At 36.8% G+C, this 17,470-nt stretch overlaps 1 protein-coding gene across 1 annotated transcript; it reads right to left on the reverse strand.

Moving 5' to 3' along the window:
* Positions 1–495: 495 nt before the first annotated feature.
* Positions 496–9,159, reverse strand: LOC104238059 (large ribosomal subunit protein eL32z-like). Its single transcript, XM_009792332.2, has 4 exons — positions 8,885–9,159; positions 8,710–8,813; positions 840–1,021; positions 496–749 (listed from the first exon to the last, which is right to left on the reverse strand). Exons 2-4 carry the CDS (start codon positions 8,797–8,799, stop codon positions 620–622), a joined length of 402 nt encoding a protein of 133 aa, XP_009790634.1. The 5' UTR covers positions 8,800–8,813; positions 8,885–9,159; the 3' UTR covers positions 496–619.
* Positions 9,160–17,470: the final 8,311 nt, after the last annotated feature.

Genomic DNA, 17,470 nt, shown 5'->3' on the forward strand with positions numbered 1-17,470 from the left:
GACCAAGTTCTTAAAAAGAGTGACTAGCATTATCGTATAAATGAACGAACTTGAACTAACGTCAACGAATGTCAAACAAGAGTAAGAATCAAATTAAGATGGTCAACTGATACTTATAAGATAAGCAGTTTCTCAAGTAAACTCTCAAAATTTCTTTTCATCTTCAAGACAAAAATGGAGGAGCTGTATCTACTAGCACATCCCAAACAAAATGCTTCAATCACCTTACTTGGATCTTTCTTCTGTAACAAAACTCTAAAGTCTTGTGTCCGGATTAGCTTGCATAACATCAACAAAATTTACTGCCAATGCTGAGATTTAAACTCTAGGCAGATGAAAACAAGGCACCTAGCATTTTCTGCCAATGCTGAGATTTAAACTATAGTTTCCTATGGTCCGTTTCAGCAGCTCTTGTATAATATAGTCTACAAATCCCATAGATGCATGTAGAATGTAACCATAGTGGCAACTTATCACCCAGAGGACTGGAGTAAATACGTAAAATCTGAAAAGTTTTAACATTAGCCACACAAGGATGGGCAAAAATCCATATCGAACAAAATTTGATTTGCAGACATGTCCAGACACTGACATTATAAAGATACTAAAGCCAAAGTGCTCATTCATCCTCCTGGCTGCGTAGCCTAGCAAGCTTGTTCGTCACAACCACATCAAGTTGTGCTGCTCGCTCAACAATTTCTTTCCTCTTCCTTGTGGACACATTATGTGCAATCTCTGCACAGTAAGTTCTGACAAGAAAAGATACAATCAGCTGCCAGGAATAAAGATGATCAAACAACTTTAAGCGAATGATAGAATAGGACTGCTTAGTGCATTACCGGTTGTGCATCATTAAGATCTCGAGTTCACTCGCATTGTGCACAACAAACTTCTTGAAGCCATTGGGAAGATAGTGACGTGTCTTCTTGTCAGACCCATATCCAATATTGGGCATCAGCACACAACCCTTAAACTTTCTTCTAACACGAGAATCAATACCTTTTGGTCTGCGCCAGCTTTCCTGTTTTAGAAAAATCAAAATAGTTAGTTTAATTTAGTAAGCCAGCACAGTTCATGGTGACTGATGAAAGGTAGATGCATTTGGAACTCTAGATGCATTCCCCTGTCGATGTAATGAAAATGACCTGTAGCAATGCATGAAACCAATTAACCTTCATAACCCGCATACTAAACCAAATAATAATGTGCAAATCAATGATTATCTATATTTATTATATTATAGCATGAAGTCCACTAGCAAAATGTCGTTTACCTTTTTTACCCTTAAAAAGTAGATCTCACACTAGACCAATAAGTCATTTAATTATTTCTCTAATATTTAGGACTTCAGAATCAACTAAAATTTTATTTTTTCAAAATCATTTCTTATTTAAACTATGTAGAAGTTCCTAATATTTAAATCTTAAAATTCAATTAAAATTTCACCTTATATAATTTCATTCCTTATTTGACCAACTTTTATATCCTTATGGACTTTGGAAATGCTTTTGCAGTTTAATGCGTGTCAATTAAAGTTTTTCTTACAACTTGTTTGGATGGTTGTTACATGTCGTTTCATAATGTATCGTATTGTATTGTACTGTATCGTATTGTTTGATAAATACAATGTTTGGATAAATTGTATCGTTTCCCGTTATTTCATGATGTCACGCACCAAAAATAGGAAGAATAAACTTGCAACATTACTAAGAAAAAATAAGATATGAAGTAGAATCATTATATAAAAAATAGGGGAAAGGATAAAATACGTTTATTTAATAATAAAGAAGGGCAAAATGAGAGGAAAAAATAAGGTAACGACGCCACCACACCAAACCCGTCGTTACATAAAGTGACATTTTTCGTCATACGTGGATTTAACGATACTATACAATAAAATTTAAGTAACAATCAAAACAAACATTATATTTAAAGTAACAATATAATAGGTAACAACCATCCAAACAAGTTGTTACACTTAGCCTCTGAAGTATATAACTATTAGTATCTTTTCTCCAATTAATTACAATAATTGATTACAACAATATCCCACGAGAGACCCTTGCAACGCAGCATAGGCTTTTGGTGATGGACATTGGTATTATGATAAAGAGGAAGAAGAGGTCAGGACGAGGACGCCCGATGATTAGGTGGGGCGCCTTGACTAAGGATAAAGCTCAGCTCAGGATTTGGAAGGAAAGTTATCGGTAATGGGAGCTTGGAGAAGTAGTGGGGACGCAAACACTATGTGGTCGACGACGGCGAACTGTATAAGGAAGGCGGCGAGAGAGGTGTTAGGGATATCTTCAGACTGCACCTGTGGCCACAAAGGAGATTGGTGGTGGAAGGCAGTTGTCCAAGGTAAAGTGGAAGCAAAGAAGGCGGCTTACCTACGGTTAATAGGTAGCACTGGTGAGGAGGAGAAGAGAGCGAACAATGAGAGGTATAAGGTAGCTAAGAAGGAGGCGAAGATGGCAGTAATGGAGGCTAAGACGGCAGCTTTTGCTCGTCTGTATGAGGAACGAGGGAACAAAGGCGGGGAGAAGAAGTTATTCCGAATCGCTAAGGTGAGAGAGAGGACGGCTCGGGATCTGGACCAAGTGAGGTGCATAAAAGATGATGACAGCAAAGTTTTGATGGGGGGTGACCAGATTAAGAGGAGATGGCAGACCTACTTTCATAAACTTCTAAACGAAGAAGGGGATCAAGATATTGTACTAGGTGAACTGAGGAATGCCGACAGTCCCCATGAATTAAGTTATTGTAGGGACATTGAGGTCGATGAGGTCATGGAGGCAATGCGTAAGATGAGAAGGGGCAGAGCTACCGGGCCAGACGAAATTCCGGTTGAACTTTGGAGGTATGTGAGTAAAGCAGGATTAAAATGGCTTACTGGGTTGTTTAATGTTATATTCAAGACTAATAGGATGCTTGAAGAGTGGAGGTGGAGTACAATGGTTCCATTGTATAAAAACAAAGGCGATATCCAGAGCTGTAACAACTATAGGGGTATAAAATTACTGAGTCATACCATGAAAGTCTGGGAGAGAGTGGTAGAAATGAGAGTGCGAAAGACGGTGTCTATTTCAGACAACCAGTTCGGATTCATGCCGGGGCGATCTACCACAGAAGCTATCCACCTTATTAGGAGGATGGTGGAACAATACAAGGATAAGAAGAAGGATCTCCACATGGTGTTTATTGATCTAGAGAAAACGTACGACAGGGTTCCTAGGGAGGTCTTATGGAGCTGCTTAGAGGTTAAAGGGGTCCCGGCGGCCTACATTAGGGTGATTAAAGACATGTATGATAGAGCTAAGACTCGAGTTAGGACAGAAGAAGGCGACTCCGAGCATTTTCCGATTGTTACGGGGTTACACCATGGGTCTGCGTTCAGCCCTTTCCTATTTACCCTGGTGATGGATGCACTAACTCATCATATTCAAGGAGATGTGCCATGGTACATGTTATTTGCTGATGACATAGTTCTAATCGATGAGACACGAGGCGGCGTCAACGAGAGGCTAGAGGTTTGGAGACAGGCCCTTGAGTCTAAAGGCTTCAGGCTGAGCAGGACGAAGACGAAATACCTCGAGTGCAAATTTGGGGCCGAGCCGACGGAAGCGGGAGTGGAAGTGAGGCTCGACTCTCAAGTCATTCCTAAGAGGAGCAGTTTCAAGTACCTTGGGTCAGTTATTCGGGGGATCGGGGAGATCGACGAGGATGTCACACACCGTATAGGCGTGGGGTGGATGAAGTGGAGGTTAGCGTCGGGAGTCCTGTGTGACAAGAAAGTGCCAACGTTACTAAAACGTAAGTTTTATAGAGCAGTGGTTAGGCCTGCCATGTTGTATGGGACCGAGTGTTGGCCGATTAAGAACTCTCACATCCAAAAGATGAAAGTAGCAAAGATGAGGATGTTGAGGTGGATGTGCGGGCATACAAGGATGGATATGATTAGGAATGAAGATATTCGAGAGAAGGTGGGCGTGGCCCCCATGGAGGACAAGATGCGGGAAGCAAGACTCAGATGGTTCGGGCACATTCAGAGGAGGAGCACTGAGGCACCGGTGAGGAGGTGTGAAAGACTGGTTGTGGTGAGCACGAGGAGAGGTAAAGGGAGACCTAAGAAGTATTGGGGAGAGGTGATCAGGAAGGACATGGCGCGACTTAGGATTACTGAGGACATGGCCCTTGACAGAGAATTGTGGAGGTCGAGCATTAAGGTTGTAGGCTAGGGGGAAGTTGTGAGTATTTCTACATCGCACTAAAGTGAGACTAGCCAGTTAGGAGTTAGTCTTAGGATGGTACTGGTCAGCTACTGATGCAGGCTTTATCTGCTGGATATTATTATATCTTCCATCTTTTTCGTACTTCCTATATTTCTTATATTACTGTTATTTTTATTTTATGTTATTTTATGTTATTTTATTATGAGTCTATTGATTAGTACTAATATATCGTCTCTTGTCGCTTTCTTGAGTCGAGGGTCTCCTGGAAACAACCTATCTGCCCCTCGGGGTAGGGGTAAGGTCTGCGTACATATTACCCTCCCCAGGCCCCACTAGTGGGATTATACTGGGTTGTTGTTGTATAGAAGACATCAGCAACGCATGCTCGTTTTATTCCTTTTAAACTTTTATAGAGTTTTGATGTAATTTTAAGTATAAATTAGTAGAAGCCAGAACTACCATTGTAATATTAATTTAAACAATAAATTAAGCTACAGTCATACTATATAAAATTGTATCTACAATTAATATTTTAAACTTTAGATAAACTAATAGGGAACTCTGATACAATTATAAATTTGTTATTTTTTTCTAGAATTTTGAAAAATTGTCCTCAACAATGTGCACTCATTGGCAGAATTTATCCAAAATGAGCTTAGGATAATATTAACTTTTATTTGGTCTTGGATGAATTTAGACTAAGGCCAACAAGAATCTTGACAATTTTTTTTACGTATGCAGAGGTCCATTTAGCATATTTACATATTTATGAACTTTAAACGAACAAATAAGCATTTTGTGTACTTGGGGGTCGTTTGGTTACCCAAATAAGGATACTAATCCTGGGATAGAGTTTGGGATTGTATATATCCCATGTTTGGTTATGGATATTAGTTCATCCCAAATAAATTTTATACCAAAATAGAGGGATTAGTTATCCCATATAGAGGGTGGGACAGCTAATCCCATGGATAACCTAACCTATGGGCTTATCCTCGTCTATCCCACAATTGAACCAAACGACCCCTTAGGTTACGAAAAACAAATTCCATCATCATGCTAAAAACAAACATATAAACATTAAAAAGTTTTAATACTAAACTCAAAGAAAGAAAAGAAAAAAGAAAGAAAGAAAGAAAAGAGCATGGCACATGTTTGAACTTTTAATTTCTTTTGTTATAAAAGTAGCTCAAGGGTGTGCATTTAGTTGTGTTAAAAAAATTGTTTGTCCAAAATTTACAATTAATTAATAAAGTCATTATTTGTTGGTTTTATGATTTTTACTGGGTTGTCGTTGTTGTTTTTTGTTGCATGTTTGATGACATTATGAATATAGCATATATAAAGAGACGTTAGGTGCGATACAATAGCATAACATATTTTATCTCTATAACTACAACTATATTACGAATTCAACTGAATTCATCATCTTTACATGTTCAGAAGATATTGAATTCAACAATTGTATCAATCTAATAACAGCCACTTTGATCATTTGAACAAAAATCGCATTTAGTTTAAGAACAATTGCTATTTTCTAATAATTTATTCTTTTTGTATACGTAATATACTAACTGCAGCAACACACACGTGCAACTAGTACTTTTCAGAAGAGGATAGAGTAACAATTATACTCTACAGACTAGATGCTTTCTCATTCCACCATCCATCTAAACTTGCAGAATCGTCTAAGCTACACTAAAAACTGACAAATTACAAAATGCAGAAAGAGGATAATATAATGAAGTCGTGCAAGTGGGGGTTCAAGTAGCAGAAACATTCAAGGCCCAACTCTATCACAAAACTTGTTCAGTAATTTAGTCTCCACGTTTTCAGAATAAAAAGAATTTTGTTGTCTAGAATAACCTTTTATAGGATATTAGGGCAAAGAAAATATAAGGCGCATCAAAAGTAGGAAATATTTAAAGTCCCCATTTATTCTAGTAGAATATGGAAACTTGTTCAATTCCCAAATATTTCAGAAAATATGACCTTTCTTTTCACAAAAAATATGCAGAGTAACAGGTTGGTGTATTCCAAAATTTCCCATTCTTACCAAAATATGGTAGGTATTGGTTAATTAATGAGATTAGCTTTCAAACCCTATAAAATAAATTCTGTAATTTCAAGAAATAGTTATTTATTTTTATGCATAAAGATGTTCAACTTACTACCTTTTTTTTTTTTTGGGGGGGGGGGGGGTAGGGAATCTTTCTCATCATAAATGCCCCATTTAAAAAGAACTGAGAGTTCTATGAAGGCAAAAGGCAGTTGATCTTATTTTCTTTCACTAATTTTTCTGCAAAACGAATTTGTGATTATTATTTGGTTTTCTATAAATGTTTTTGCTGTCTGCCAAGAATACACTTTTCAATTTTCGCAAAAGATTTATTTCCAAATCGCAGCCAATGACAATCGTACAAACAATGTAAATTCAGTAGCGGTACCTTAACCAATATAACTTCCAAGTTTTATAACAGTGGCTTGAGCTGCCTCCATTACAAGGGGGCAGGCACTCCCAATGGTTGAACATGCAGATCTTGATCCTACAACTCCTTTGCCACCACCAATCCTCCATGAAGGCAGCAAATGGAGCAGCCAGAGGAACAGGACCCGGGGGAGCCCTTTGCTGTCTCTTGAAACAGCGACAGCTCAAGCCACGGTATAACCTAGAAGGTAGTTTATATAGTATTGCATTTGAATTTACATTTTATGTGAATGACATTAAAACTTTTCATATTCATCCCCCCAATCCCATTCTTAGTACCCCCATCCTTCTCACTGGCCGAGGATTTGGAAGTAAATCATCCGCAAAAAAAATGTCTTCTTGGAGTATCTATGTAAACAAAATACATAGTGATAAGAGCAGATAAGTACTACATAGAAGATTTGGTGCAACTGAATTCTTGCAGAAAAAGAGGGAATTATTGAGGAGACGGCTGAAATTGAGTCATGTGAATAAGGTTAAGCTACAATTCTCTGCGACCCAAACAAAAGTAGGATTCTGCTCCTATGTTGCTTGCTTTCATGGTTAAACTACAATTCTCGGTGACCCAAACAAAAGTAGGATTCTGCTCCTATGTTGCTTGCTTTCATGGTTATTCTTTGTCTGAGAGATGTCGGCTGAAGAAAGAAATAGTGTTATATTTGATTAAACAGCCTTAAAAAAGGTAATAGAAGTCTATGATTAGTCAAATTAAAAGTTTTAATTGATCCCTAGGTTCCACTAACTTACAAAGAGAGGACATGTCAACTCCAAGTGGCTACATGAAAATATTTAAAGATCGCGGAATGAATAAACTTAGGCGATCCTCCAAACACTAATGAACGAGCATCTACATATCACATTGACAACATATGATTTTATCATGATCTCCCCTTTTATAAAGAACACAATTTAGGAGATCTTGGCAATAGCTAAAAATTGACCAACCAAAAACCATTTAGGCAATCCACTAGGCCATCAGAATCTTTATTTCCCCATTCTAACAATAAAATCAAAAGAAAAAGAAAATGGAATCAAAGCAAGAATTGGGAGAGGGCATTATCTCGCAGCCCAAAGCCCAGAAACACCAACTTTTGGCATAATGGGGGAAGAGAGACTGAAGAAGATAGATGGGGGTTGTAAACACAGAATAAGAAAATGGTGGCTGGTGTGTTTGTGACCGGCTATAGGTAGTGACACAAGAGAAAATTGATCCGCATTGGGTGCTGTGGCTGTGATTTAGTCAGCGGTGAGGCGACATATGGTAAGAAGTTGTGCGATGAAAATAGAAATTCTTGAGAGAAGGGAGATGAGAGACATGTCTTTTCAGGTGCTCTAACTATTGTCACCTAGAACAAGCCAAACATTCTCACTTCATTGTTATCAATTTTGGAAAGTATGAAAAACTATAATTCAAAAAGAAATTAGATGGTTATGAACCTCTAATCGTTTTTATAGACTTATTTTGAACTCATTCCCAAGCACAATATGCAACATCGTATTCTTGACAGGTGAAGCTATGTCAAGGATGAAATGATGGAAAGAATGAACGTTGAGAATAGGCATCTACTATTAGTAATTGTACACTACTCAAGTTGTTGAAATATATATCACAAATATAATTCTAAAATAGTCTCGTTTTGGTATTAATAATGAGAGATCAATTATATACTTATTCAATAAAATATATGGGCAATCTTGCAGCAACATTAAGTCATCACAATTTTGATAACCACCATTTTTATGTGAATCTCTTCATCCCCATATTGGTAGCATTATTTAAACCAAAAATTAAGAAACAAATGACCTAAGAAAAATCAGGCTTTAGGTGCAATCTCAGCGAAAAATTGCCAAAATTGCACTCTAATTTCGAAACATGTCACAACACAAATATTATAGAATTGATATACTAACAGAAGGGTATAAAACGCATTCTTATTTGGATATTGAGCTACTGAAACAAGTAAATCTAAGCTTGGCAGGAAAAAGTACCTTAACAGTGATTCTGCGGTCGCTCTGGGGTCTAATGAACTTCTTGACCCTCTTCTTCACAACCTTCTTGTTCAGCAATGGAACCGCCATTCTTACCTTACCTTCTGCAATTCAACTATAAAATTAGATCTTGCATACAGAGAGTAAATGAAAAAGGCAAAGAGAAGAGACTCGCCGGGAAATGTGGGTTTTTCTGCTAAAGCCGCCGCAACTTTGTTACGGAAGTGAATGCAATAAAATTATATACCCCCTACGGAACCCTTAGCTAGGGTTATGAAATGAAAGCGCTGTTAATTTTCGGGGGAAAAAAGAATTAAAAAATTAGGCATGAAAAATCATTTTTGGCCAAAAACAGAAAAAGAAATAGAAAGAAGTTTGTGAATAAATGGGTTAATCTATTTTTTAACATCGAGCAAAATAGAACAAGAAACAGAGAGAGATATGACATATATTTCTCATTCAAATATATATCTTTGATACTAGTGTTTTGGCACATGTATGAGTAGTTTAGTAGTACACGTTATCTTAAACTAATATTAATATTATAAAATGAAGTTTTCCGTAAGTAAGTAAACATTAACTAATATAGTATAAAAAAATTTGTGAGTGATCATTAGAAATCATTCTTAAGTGAATTATTCATCCGAACATGCAAAAATATTAATATTATAAAATGAAGTTTTCCGTAAGTAAGTATACATTAACTAATAGAGTATAATAAGTTTTTGTGAGTGATCATTAAAAATCATCCTTAAGTGAATTATTCATCCGAACATGCAAAAATGAATAAGTAAAGTGTAATTAGATACATGTGATTTGCATACTAATTTAGGTTTTATGAGGTTAAAAATTTATACTTAAGTGTATCTCATCTAATACTTTTTTATAAACGGTATTCCTAGTGTATGTTCCTTCCATCTGTTTCGGTTGTTCTATCATAACCAAGACTTCTTTTACCGATATTGATATTCCTCTTGAAAATGCAACATAAAGTTATCCATGTGAAAAAACATATTGTGATAGATACAATCCGACATAAGGTATTATTTGATCATGTGTTTTATTTATCATCATTGTAAAACATAAATGTAAGAAAAATTATTTCCGCACGAATATGAAAGGGTATCCTTCATTTTCAAAGGGAGAAAGTTAAATTCTTGGATTAAACAAATGTTTCGTAGCAGATTAACCCGTTGTAATTTTGCATATATAACATTATTGTCAAATCCTCTAAAAATTAATGTTGTACTATTGCCTACGCCATTTGAAGGTCCGAATTTCTAAGTAGCATTATGGTGCATTTTCTTTCGGAACTAACCTATTCAAGGAAATATAAACATTTGAAATTTTATTAATACTTTTAAACATAGAAGTATATACATACTTATATATAGATAGAGAAAGAGAATAAGAGAAACTTAAATGACATTATGGGTTTGACGATATACCTATGTGACGGAAGATCATTTGATGTTAAAGTATCCAGTATTTTTTATATAGTAGTTGTTGGTATCTTCTTCTACAGAGTCAAAACTAATAAATTTCTTGCTTTCACAAGGAAAACTTAGTTATCATCATTTTATTTAGTTGATCTACAAATTCATTTGAATGTATCGGAATTTTTATCTTAAGATTTAGAAGATCTTTGTGTTATTATTATAATTATTATTATTATTTCTTTTTTCTTAATGTATGCTCCATGACTTGAAGTTTGTGCACCTTTAGAACTTTTCTTTTTATATTGGGTCTCAGAATGACTTTGAGGTTGTGATTACTCAACATCAATCTCTTCTGATTGTGCGGCAGGATTCCCTTCAGTGGTTTCCCAAGAAGGAGCATAGGAGGAGGACTCAGTCTGAGTCTGTCCCCTTTCCCTACCAACTTTCTTTTTCTTGCCTATCAATTTCCTGGGACTAGGGGCTCGTGAAGTATTTGGAGCCCCTTTACTTCTTTCTCTCTTTCTCACAGACTCACCTTGACCCATAGAAACCTCACCCTTGCCTCTTGATCTGACCATTCTACCTGAGAAAGCACAAAAATGCAACATAAAAGGAGGATCACATTGTTTGGCCATAAACTATGCTAAACACTTGGTTAAGAATTGAGAAAATATGCAGGGGATATGGGGCATCTCAGTCCACAATTAGAGTATTGCAGTCCGCAATTGGGGAAGTGCGACCGCACTAGGACCATTATAGACTGCAATTGAGGTTTTGCCACAAAAGATAATCATGTTCTATTATTTCAGTCGGAATTTTCCAAATTTCACATGATTCCGCATATGCCACCAGAGATAGTCCCAAAAACAAGAAGCACAAAGCAACAAACAAAAGTTGAGAAGAAAAAGAGAAGAAAGTGAACATATATTGTGAAAGTGCAAGTGTGTGAAATTTGGAAGTATAGTGGTAATTTGCATGCTTTGATGCCCAAGAGGTGATTAGAGAGATGTAAGGTTATTTTCGGATAATTGAAATAAAAGAAAAAAAGGACATAGCTCTAGTTCTTTTAATTGCAGGGCGGGTTGGGTCAAAACCAAGCAGTGTGGCCACAATTGTGCAACGCCGTCCACACTCGGTTATCTATGACCTTAATGGAAACAACTTTAACCTTGAATTGAATAACAACACTGGATCTCCGACATTGAACTCCTTGTTCCAAATGTACTATCATGAAGATATTTCATCTTTTCTTTGTACAATGATGAACTTTCATAAGAATGAAATGAGAATTCATCTAACTCACTCAAATGTTCTACCTGCAAGTTAGTGATAATATCTCAATCAAGATTCAACTTCTTTAAATCCCACATGGCTTTTTGCTCCAACTCTATCGGTAAATGGCAAGCCTTTCCGAACACCAACCAATACGAGAACATCCTGATAGGTTTTTTGTAGGCCGTTGTATATGCCTATAGGGCATCATCAAGCTTCTTAGACCAATCCGTCCGGTTAATATTAACCATTTTGGATAAGAAACTCTTTATTTTCCGGTGTGTCACTTCTTCTTGCCCACTTATTTGCGGATGATAATGAGTTATTACCTTGTAAGTGACATTATACTTTCCAAGAAAATGGTTAAAGGCCTTGATCCAAAAATGTGATCCTCCATAACATATGATTGTTCGGTGTTCCAAATCCGTGAATATGTTCCTATTCAAGAAAGCAACCACAGTTCTAGCCTCATTGTTAGGTGAAGCCACAACTTCCACCCATTGTACACATAGTTTACTACCTCTAATATATAACTATCACCATAAGAACTCATGAATGGACCCATAAAATAAATACCCCAAATATCAAATATCTCAATCTCCAAGATAGTCGCGAGAGGCATTTTATGTTTCTTTAAAATTTCATCACCTCTTTGGCATTCATCACATCTTTTTACCTACTCACTAATATCCTTTTAAAGAGTAGGCTAATAGAATCCATAATTTAGGACTTTTGCCGTGTTTCTTTGTCTGCCACGATGACCACCATAAGGCAAAGAATGATAAGCAACAAAAATAATTTTTTGCCCATCATCATTTTTTTGCTCATCGTCTAACACATATCTCCTAATTATTCACCCATGTAAATATAAAAAAGGTATCGCACATCCCAATAGTAATCTCTGCAATCTCTTTTAACCTTCTTTCTTTGGTTGGAACTAAACTCAATCGAGATAATACCACTAGCAATGTAATTAGCCAAATTCGCATACTATGGTACTTCTCTCATGGATAATGATATGAGTTTGTCATTGTATAAAGAGTCATTGATCTCAAGGCCATCATATGGCCTCCCCTCCTCATCCAAATGAGACAAGTGGTCCGCCACTTGATTTTCACTACCCTTCTTATCTTGGATATCAATATTAAACTCCTAAAATAGAAGTACTCATCTCATCAACAAGTCTTGGATTCCTTTTTGCTCATAAGATATCGAAGTGCTGCATGATCCGTGTGCACAATTACCTTGACACCTATCAATTAAGGACAGAACTTCCCAGTAGCAAACATAATGGGAAGAAATTCCTTTTTTATAACCATGTAATTTACTCGTGCACTACTCATGGTTTTACTAGCATAGTAGACCATGTGAAAGATCATGTTGACTCTTTACCCCCAAAATAGTCCCCACCGCAATATCACCAGTATCACACATGAGTTCAAATGGTAAGCTCCAATTTGGAGGCATGATAACAAGAGTGGTGCTAAACTTGATCTTCAACTCTTAAAAAGCTTTCATACACTCATCATTGAAATTGAACTTCACATCTTTCTCAAAGAACTTGCACATGGGATTCTCTAGAAAAATCTTTGATGAATCTGCAGTATAAATCCGCATGGACTAAGAAAATCCTCAAACCCTTCATCGAAGTTGGAGGTAGAAGCTTGGAGATCTCTTCTGTTTTTGCTTTGTCAACTTCAGTGTTATTCTTTGAGATTTTATGCTCAAAGACTATGTCTTCTTCAACCATGAAATGATACTTTTTCCAATTAAGCACCAAGTTTGTCTCCTCATATCTAGCCAATACTTTGTCCAAGTTTGCAAGAGAAGCATCAAATGATTCTCCTAGTACTGAAAAACCATCCATAAACCTCAAGGTAAATATCTGTAAAGATATCCACCATGCACCATTGTAAAGTCGTCGGTGTACTACATAAACAAATGGCATTCGCATGAAGGCAAATGTGCCATAGGGACAAGTGAAAGTTATCTTTTCTTAATCTTCTGATGCAATAAGGATTTTTTTGTATTCTGAATAGTATCTATAAAGCAATTGAAGGCAGTCCAACCAATCTATCGAGCATTTGGTCTACGAATAGAAGGGAAAAATTGATCCTTTCTTGCAACCTTGTTATTTCTGGTAATCTATACAAAATCTCCACCCAGTAACAGTTGTTGTGGGGATTAACCTATTTTTATCATTGGTAATAACCAGCATCCCCCCTTTCTTAGGCACATATTGAGCTGATAATGTTTATGATCTATCGGATATTGGGTATACGACCTCGACATTCAACCATTTAATAATCTCCTTCTTGACTACCTCTTGCATTGTCTCATTGAGCCTCTTTGAAGTTCAACCAAGATCTCACACCATCCTCCAATTTAATTTTGTGCATGCAAACACATGAGACTTATAGACCTTTTATACCCCAAAGGTCTGCCAAAGTCCACTCAATGACTTTCTTCCTCATTTGCAGGACCTCTAACATAGAACCTACCTACACATTAGTCAAACAAGAAGAAAAATAACTGGTAAAGTAGAACAAGGGCCTAAAAACTCATACCGAAGGCGTGGTAGTAATGGCTTTAACTCCAAGGTAGGTGGTTCTTTAATCGGCTTTGTAGAAAGAGTCTTCCTATTTTCAAGGTCCACAGATAACTTTCTTGGTCTGTAGTTATGTGAACCCATCCCTAGCAGGGAGTTGATACATTTCATAAAACTCATCCATCTCCTCATTATAAAATTAATCTAGATGGACTCTAAAATATCATCCACGTTAATTGTAGCACTTGTGACATCAATTATCACATCAGTCACCAAATCAAAAAATGACCAGATGTCATTGTTATTAGGTTGAGTCATGGACTTGTACATAGAAACACCACTTGTTCCTCGCCAATCAATTATGAACTCTCCGGTGTCAACCTCATAAAGGTCCTTTATCACGATGACATCCAAAGGATAAATGCTACTTCATAGTCCACTTTGTAATCCATGATAACAAGGCTGGTGGAAAAAATAAACCTATCAACCCGAAGTAACACATCTTCAATTACTTTTGATGATCTTTTCATAGTGTAGTTGGCCATCCATAACCTTATTGAATTAGGTATTAGTTTCCCAATCTACCAACTTTTAAAAATTGAAAGAAGCATCAAGTTGATACTAGCCCCAAGATCACATAAAGCCTCAGAAAAATCCGCACTTCTAATAGTGTATGGAATAGTAAAAACATCGGGATCCTCCAACTTGGGAGCCATAGGATGAACAATAGCACTAACTTGGTGATTGACCTTAATAGTTTCAAAGTTCATCTACTACTTCTTGGTCACAAGGTCTTTCATGAATTTGGCATAATCATACATTTTCTCTAAAGCCTCTACCAATTGCATATTAATAGATAAACCCTTCATCATTTGTATGAACCTTTTGTACTGGTTCTCGCCATTTTGCTTAACAAACCTTTGAGAATAATAAAGGGAGGCTTTGACAAAGATGCCTTAGTCTTTTGCACTATCGATTCCGATTTGTCAATCACATGTTCCCCAGATGGGTTTACTTTCTCTTGCATATCCTCAACGGCATCATGAATATCAATTCAAACATTATAACTTGCTAAGGATCATCTTGTGTAATCACCTTATATTGCATTTCATGTTCATCTTCCATAATTCTCTTTTCACTTTGTTTTGATGCATCTCACCTTTGTCACTCCTTCTAACAACCACCATCACTTGCTTCATGTTATTTTCACCTTTAGAATTTGCCACTGTATCGCTTGGTAAAGCACCTCTAGGCCTAGTGTTAAGAGATTGTGAATTTTGTCCCATTTGGACTTCAAGATTCCGGATGGAAGTGGTACGAGAAGCAAGTTGGGCATCCGTATACGCATTCTTCTCCATCAATTGCTTGAACATGCTCTTAATTCAACCAATATCATTTCTTGAGGAACTTGAACTTTGGGAGTGGTAAGGAGGCAAATTACTTGGTTGTTAGTACATAGATGGTCTTTGAGAGCCCGAGCCCCTAGTTGTTTCTCCCTTAATTGCCTTGGTTGTTGTTCCCCTAATTACTTTGTTGTTATTCCCCAAATTGCCTTGGTTGTTGTTGTGTACGCAATTTCCTTGACTGTTAAAGGTCTCCGTTGACCTTGATTGGACCCTTTTAAAGTCACCTCTTTGCCCTTAATAATTATTCACAAATTAACTTTCTCATTTTACTTTTGATAACGACCCTCTCGATTGTAGCCCCTATTATCTCGTAAATACATCTCATTTTGAGGTTGAAATCGATTGCCCTTGGCCCTTTGTTTTCTTTCAATGTCTTTAACACCATCCATTATAGGAACTTGTTTCAGATCTAGAGTTTTTTCTGCAGTTGAGATTTAGCAAGTTGAACCATAGTTGTAGTCAACTCAGCAATAGTTTGACCATGATCTTGTAACTCCTTGTGTAGATGTATCATATTGAGGTCTCTTTGAGACACATTTGCTCGGGGCTGCCAAACGGATGATATCTTCACCATCTCATCTAGTATTACACAAACCTCTGTATAGGTGTACTCATGACCCCTCGGCCAATTGGTTTATCATACATTGACTGATTGTATTGATGCCACAATAGAAGGTTTATGGCAACATATTCTCAGTCATGTTATTGTTAAGACACTCATTCACCAGTGTTCTATAACGCTCCCAGGTCTCATGTATTGGCTCTTTCAGTTCTTGTTTGAAAGACAAAATCTCATTCCTCAATGTTGCCATATTTGGGTGAAAAGAACTTCATGACAAATTGGCTGCCAACTCATCCTAAGTATGGATAGAGTGATATGGTAAATATTCCAATCAATCCAAGGCCTCCCCCTTAGAGAGAAAGGGAATAACCTCAATCTCAAAGCATCTTCGGACAAATTTGTTTACTTCCCTAAAAAGCATCCACAAATTCTTTCAAGTGCTTGTAAGCATTTTGATGAAATTCCTCAGTGAAGTAGTTCTCAAGCAATATGATAATGACATTTATGATTTAAAAATTTCATGCCCTAATGCGAGGGGTAGGGGACAGTTGTACTTGCATATCCTTCATTCTACAAATCATAAGGTTGCGCCGTTTGGGCTTGTGATGAAGTGGCTCCGGGACAAAAAGGAAACCAAAAGGGAAGAGGCCAAAATAATAATGTGCCTCAACCACCTACCTCTCCAAAGCATCAAACCCCCTTCTTAGACACACATTGAATCGATGAAGTGCATGAGCTATCAGATATGGGCTATACCTTCCTAGAGATAACTCCAAATTGATAACTTGTAGAACACACCTAATTAAGAGATATGATACAGTCATATGCAATATAATTATCCAACTAAGAGTTGGTCGAACCACAAGGAGTTTGTATGGAATTTAAAGTAGATACCTAAGTGAGAGACTCAATATATCATAATTTAGCTTTCAAAGAAGTTTGGACTAATTAAACTATTGATAATGCTAAGACTTATCTAAGAGACAATTTAACAAATACCTACATAATAAAAAAAAAAGCCTAGGGTTGTATTAATTACCTAGATATTCAACTAGATAGATATAATCTACTAAACTTGGTTAGATGATTGAGAATATGTAAGGCCCTATGGAAATTTCTACTCAAAAACCCGAATTTCGTGATGTCAAGGTAGGATCATGTGTTAGAAATTTATAAAAAAAAAGCTCACCGCAGTTCGGACCCTTTGGATTAATCGGTGCATTAAAAAGTTAAGAATTATGTTTTCCAGAAACGTGCGTTTCTGCGGCCCATTATGCGGTCGCATAATAGGTATGTGGACCGCATAGTCGCCGCAGAGCCAGTCAGTGAGTTTGTTTATTTGATACCAACTATGCGGCCAATTATGCGATTGCATAATCAACATATAGGCCGCATAGTCATCGCATAATCCCCTTGGAATTTTTGTGAAGGGTAGTTCTGCGGTGCACTATGCGACCGCAGAATAGGTATGTGGACCGCATTTTTGTCGCATACCCAGACAGTTTGTCCAGATTTTGGGACCATTTTTGCGGTC

The sequence above is a fragment of the Nicotiana sylvestris genome, chromosome 2 (assembly GCF_000393655.2).
Source record: "Nicotiana sylvestris chromosome 2, ASM39365v2, whole genome shotgun sequence".
Taxonomy (NCBI): Eukaryota; Viridiplantae; Streptophyta; class Magnoliopsida; order Solanales; family Solanaceae; genus Nicotiana; species Nicotiana sylvestris.